Source organism: Anoplophora glabripennis, unplaced genomic scaffold (genome assembly GCF_000390285.2).
Source record: "Anoplophora glabripennis isolate ALB-LARVAE unplaced genomic scaffold, Agla_2.0 scaffold912, whole genome shotgun sequence".
NCBI classification, from domain to species: domain Eukaryota; kingdom Metazoa; phylum Arthropoda; class Insecta; order Coleoptera; family Cerambycidae; genus Anoplophora; species Anoplophora glabripennis.
In genome coordinates this window covers 26,665-33,156 of record NW_019417148.1, presented here as the reverse complement: position 1 = coordinate 33,156, position 6,492 = coordinate 26,665, and the positions used below count along the sequence as shown (strand labels likewise).

General features: G+C 33.4%; 1 protein-coding gene across 1 annotated transcript; it reads left to right on the top strand.

Annotated features, from left to right (window-relative positions):
* Window positions 1-1,319: 1,319 nt before the first annotated feature.
* Window positions 1,320-5,088, top strand: LOC108911198. The gene is made up of 2 exons (XM_018716069.1): window positions 1,320-2,433; window positions 2,904-5,088. Exons 1-2 carry the CDS (start codon window positions 1,494-1,496, stop codon window positions 3,545-3,547), a joined length of 1,584 nt encoding a protein of 527 aa, XP_018571585.1. The 5' UTR covers window positions 1,320-1,493; the 3' UTR covers window positions 3,548-5,088.
* The last annotated feature ends 1,404 nt before the right edge of the window (window positions 5,089-6,492 follow it).

Here is a 6,492-nt window from a genome sequence, read left to right as displayed (position 1 = left end):
CGTCGCCCGTCCATTCTCATGATTTCCCCCGAACATACGATCACCGCCAAAGTGGTCCATATCAAGAAAGTCTAAGCCGACACAGCGCTCAACGCGGAGTTCGACACTCTTCGTCGAGATCTCCCCCGCGAGCTCGTGTCCTAGACACAACGTCTGTAGGTCATATACACCACAGATTCCAGTCGTCAGAAAATATAGTGCGACCGGGAGTCGATAGCGACGATCCCCGTGAACTCCGTGCGTTTCTGCCGCGGAACCCGGTCAAGGGAACTGATATCCCAGATCACAGGTTGCGACATGGTTTCCAACGTGGAGTTCGATTAGAACTCCCGATGTCTCCACTGAGGACCCATGCCGACCAAACACCGCATTCAGATCATATTCCGCGACATGGCGCTCGACGTGGGGCCCGAAGTCCAGCTTCGACGTCTTCGCGGCGAGCTCATGTTGCTAATTCCCCGCACAATTCTCAAACATTAGGCACAAACGGTCATATATTAGCGCCAGAAGAAAGGGCCCTAGCCGGCGGGGCCCAGCCAGGACAAAAGGAGGTCCCACAAAGCGCCTACACCGGCCGCATTTGCGGTCGGGGTAGACGACGGATGGGGCCCACCTACGAAGGCTGTCCAGGCCTACACGAGATGAGGCAGGATAAAGAGGGATAATCCCCCTCGATCCCAAATCATTGAGGCCAATTTCTAGCCATAGAATAATGGCGCGCGGTCATATATCGCGACATGGCGCCCAACGTGGAGCTCGATTTGAACTTCCGAGGTCTCCACCGAGGGCCCATGCCGTCATTACCGATCCCATCGATCATATTCCACGACAACGGACATTAAAAAAACTGCGACCCGTGTATAGTATTTAGCAGTTACATCAAATAGATTGTTTAATAGAATTATATATTAATTATTAAGCTGTGGAAATATGTTTCATTTTTATACAATGTAGAATCTATATTTTTGTTGATCATTTATTAGCGATTTAGAAGTATATGTGTATGTAAAAAAAATTGTATTAATTTTTATTTAATGATTTTGTTTATTTCCTTGTATTTATTTGAAAGTGGTGAACGATACAAATACACCTGATACGGGCACTGTATGAATTGCGGCGCAAGTGCGGGTCACTGGTATTGATTTCGTTTCACGACTTCGGAGTTTCGAATATACAACGGCACCCTCCAACGAAAAGATGCGAGATTCGGAACGGATCTTTAAGAAGGAACCTATTTAGTGTTTACTCGGATCAGTACGACCTACGAAGAGCCGGATCAGCCGGATCAGTCACACTCATGTTCCCACCACAGAAGGATATTCTGTGTTCCCACCAACTGTAATATCTATTATCTATATCTATGATTGTCACAAATTCCCCACAAATATTATATTTCTACGTTTTTGTGATTCCCCTATTTTTTTTAAATATTATAACAGACCATTTTTTATTTTTGTCAACAGAAAAACGTTTTTAATTGCTCGGCCTTAGTGATGGAAGAATTTGTAGTGATTAATAAAGCGGTATTAGAAAATGAAAATATCTGTGCAAATTGCAATAAACAACTTAATGTAACTCCAATTTATTGTGTAGACAGGAATCAACGTGTAGAGGAAATATGTGGTAGATGTGTGAATATTGCAGATAGTTACGGTAAAACAAAAAAATGGAGACAATATGCATATGAGACATTTGGCAAATTCCTAACGTTTCCTTGTTCTAATAAAAAGTATGGATGCAACGCTGTATTGTATTGGGACGACGTGTTGACACATGAAAAAATATGCACTTTTATAGGCACAAAGTGTCCCACATCACACAAAGATTTATTTCCCGAAGAAACCTGCACCTGGGAGGGTAATGTTAAGGACCTTTATGAACACATTGAAGTATCACATAAAACTTACTTATTAAATCCTCTGCAAATAAACTGGTGTGATAGCGGAGAAAACTTGTTTTTTTTTACCAATGTGGGAACTCAAATAATAACTGTTATAATCAAGTATGAAAAGGAAAGTACATATTATTGCCTATTAATGGTCAATGGCAATGATATAGAAAGTCAATGCTACCGTTATCAACTAGAATTGTTTGATGAGAACAAAAATAACTCGATTATACTACGAAAATCTAGATTAGAACCTCTTACATTGATGACGGAAAACCTTACTAACTTAGATAAAATGTTAGAAATTGATTTGATCAAAATAAAACAGATGCTAAAGCATTCAAAACATATATCTGGTCGCTTTGGTATAGTTAGGAAACCAAAAAAGGAAATTGTTTTGATTGTTGGTACAAAAAACCTGGAAGCGCTAATTGCACCAGTAACACCTAAAGAAAACAAGGTAATTGATGAAAAAATGCTTCAAGAACTGGAGTGCCCCGTGTGTAACGAACATATGATTCCTCCTATATTTATTTGTAAAACAGGTAAGTTAAAAACGCAATACATAACTACTATGCAAAAGCCATATTCTTTTGAGTTTTAAACTGTTTAAATTTGTAAAGAAAATTAGGTACCTACCCATGTATTTTCTTATATAATAATTGAATTTGATTAAATTGTGACCAATTTTAATTTTATGTAATAACCAATATAAGAACTATAAGATCTGTTGAAATTACCTTTAATTAATTATTAATGAAATGCTTGAGACTGATCCTACAAAACTAAATATTTGATGTCTCAATTCTGTAACAAATGAGGTCTCCTCTTTCAGAAATATTCAGACAGTTTCTTGGCTCATAATGATTTTTTGAGATATTCCTGAACTTTGTCAGAAATTAAGCATTTTTAATAAAACTTTCAATGTTTAACAAATTAGTTGAACACCCCGTATACATATTTTACATCTACTTGTTTATAAAATAAATAATAATGAACACCTTTATAATTGCAGGACACAGTATATGCAATGATTGCAAGAAAAGAATTTTAGTATGCCCTAATTGCCGTGATTCATTTTCTGGAGCCAGAAATTTTACTTTGGAAAAACTTACGTCTAGAGTAAATTATCCATGCCGTAACAAAGAACAGGGTTGTTCATTTGTGACAACTTCTGACAAAATCCTTAGTCACCAACAGAACTGCGAACTCTCAGAGCATCCTTGTGTATTCAAGTGTGGCTGGCAAGGCCAACGATTCTCCATATATAATCATTTAAAACTAATACATCCGCAGTCATTGTGCGACGTGAATACCTTACAGGTCTGTGATACTAAAGATAAGGAAATGTTCTATTTTTTATATGAATATGGCCAGTTGTTCAGATTCAGCCTTAGACAGGATGCTCCCAATAGCCCCAAGAAATTTAACGTTCAGCAAGTTTGTTCTTCTGACAGTGAGCCAAAATTTTATTACCAGTTACAGATAATTGATCACTCATCTAATGGTTTAAATTTTAGTTTTACTAATTTTTGTAAACCCCTAACTGATTTAAAAACAGCACATACCTTGGCTATTTCTATTCCATGGAACTTAATACAGCCATTTATTTTTGAGACACATTATTGTTATTATAAAATTTTAATTACCAAAATTTAAACGAAATTTTGTTATCTAGATGCTACAATTGTTCATATTGTAAAGTCTATTAACAATCGAGTTTTTTTTTCGATAATACATGAAAGATGAGTGAAAGTTGGTTTGATTATTTTTTGACAAATTTTAAATACTTTTTCCTTAACTCCTCGTGTATAACATATCTCCAAAAACTAAAACACTGCTTGCTCAAGTGATTGAACGATTATTTTTGGAGTATTGAGGAATTTAAGAGAATACTTCACATATTGCTCTCTATTTTATATTATCCCAAACATTTCTTAAAAACATAGTCTTTCCGAAACAAAGTATTTCTCTTCTATTTTGTTAGTATTCAAACAGATTTTCTTCCTCCATTGTAAATGACTATTGTTTTTGAAGATAGGTACATGAAAAGTGAAAGTCAATAATTTATCACACGGAATTAATTTTTTACGTCCAAAAAATATTTGAGCATGACAGTTCGCAGCTACCAACTCCTGTTTTTTCATGGAACATCCTTACATTTTTAAATATTTTATTAAAACACTAATAGATTACAATATTAGAAGGATTTGGTGAGTCTGTTAGTAAGGGAGATATAACAAAAAAAGCATGTATTAGATAATGAATGTGTAAAGATGGATTTCTACCAAATGAACAATTGAGTCTTGCTTTGTCTTTGTTTTATTTCTTAAAACGGGAAAAAACAAAACATAAATAAATCAAATACTCTGGCTCAACCAAAAGGACTGTATTCAAATCCAGTTTTTTAGTTCTGAAATTATTTCCATCAGAAAGACAGTTTTTGTTCAAAACATTTAGGCAATCGAATTTACACTATGTTTAGTGATGGTGACTTTTAATTTCATACAGTGTTCTGTAAAAAAAAGGAAGGAACAATGCCATCATTGACATTGGGTGTGATCATTTTAACAAGAAGTTCACAAAGCACTTGTTTACAAGATAGTTAGACTGTTTTTTAAAAACATTAAAAAAATCAAATTGTAATTATGCTAAAATAAATTAAAAATGATTGACCAGTGTCGATATACAATCTTATTAAAATAATAAATATAAATCTAACATTTCCTCTAAACTGACACTGTTCACAATGGTGTAAAAACCTTTTGATGTTATCGCTTTTGAGAGGGACTCCAAAAACAAAACATAAACAGTTGCCGACAACTCGAGTTTACAGAGTTTAAAAATTGTAGCTAAAAAGTTGTAATTTAGTTAAAATAGATACGAGTTTCTGTTTTCTTTGTTTGGTAGAAATCTATCTTTAATCGCTATCAGGAACATCGTTGATATTTACATCTCTGAAATATTGACTTGAAGATTAATATGAACATATAAAAATTGATATAAATGTATGTTTAATTAAAGTTTAACCTATCTTTGTCTCATATTATGTTAGTTGAAATTAAATAATTAAAAATTTTTCTTTGTTTGACATTGCCAATAAATGAGTGCCATATTCAACAAAATGTTAATATTTAAATTGCTCAAAAGAGTTTTAAATTTTACTGCAAGTGGTTTATTATAAGCAGTTTTGATTTTTTTTTTGTACAATACCTTTGTATTTTAATAATAAAATTAAGTATAAGTTGTGGACAGGATTTTTATAAATTAACCCCTTAGAAAATCTGTAGAATTCAGTGTTTGGTGATAAATGAAAATAACTTCTTTTGATACAAAAATTGGAGTGGTTTTTATATCAATGGGATGGTTATGTAAAAAATTCCTGTCATATAATAGTGAAATAGTAGTAATTAGGTTATAAGATAAATTCGTTACTACTGAATTAAAAAAAGAATCAAATCTTCAGTTTCACTTTAATATAATTCTCTAATGTAGTAGGTTTGTTTTTTATATATACTTTGTTGTGATCTTCCACAAATGTGTTTACTATTTGTACTTTAAAATAAATAAAAATTTATTCATTATCTTATTTAGTCTTCTAAAATAGAAATTTTGTTTTCAACAAAGTTGTCAGTACACAGTGATGGCTTATGAAAAATAAAGTGATTATATTTTGAAATTGAAGTGTAAATCCCATTGTTGCTGAGGTGCTGCAAGTTTCAACGTGTTTTGAAATTTTATATCGGTAGGTCGCTGAGCTTTTTTTAAGTGTTTAGGTCTTAAAGTGCGTGCGTTTTTTCTTTTTTTTGCTGGTAGCCCTGGGCCCACCCCTAGCAAAAATCCTAGCTACGCCCATGGACTGAACCCCCTGTTTTTTTAGGGAATGATTTCTAGGGCCATAGAGAATTTCTAAGGCAAAAAAATTTTGAACGCTGACACTGAAAACTCAAAAAAGGGTCCCAAATCCAAAATTAATTTTTTACAAACTTTTTTGTGAAGAGCAGGTTATTATTCGTTAGTTATGACGTTGGTATTTATAAATTTTTATTGAAATTTATTTTTCAGAATATACAGGGTGAAAGAGAATGGTTTTTTCCCTAAAAATTATATCGAGCATAGATGTAACGGTTTGTCATTGTTCATTGTAAACGAATCATTAGTATTGGTGATGCTAGATTTAGGGCAATGTTAGTTGCCTAAACTCGGCACTCACTTGACTTAATTATTTATGAAGGCTCTGTATTTACTATTATAGATGGTGCACCTTATAAAGAGTGTTACAAATTTCAAGTAAAAAAACTTATTCCTGCTCATCACAATCTAAAGAAATATACTGCGCGAGTGAGACGTCGGACACATGCAACAATGGAGGTTGCCATTTTTATGTATACTCATTATCAACTCAAAATTCGGACTAAAATATCCAAATATTGCATGTTGCTAAAAGAAATGTAAGATATGTATGTTGTTAAACTTAGAATTTTAGTAATGAAATTGGAGCAAAAATATGTAAGTATCAACTAAGAAAAATAAAATTGCTGCAACATTTTGCCATCAATTTACAAATGAAATTGTGAAGTTGTAGAACTTTTTATGGTAGGTTT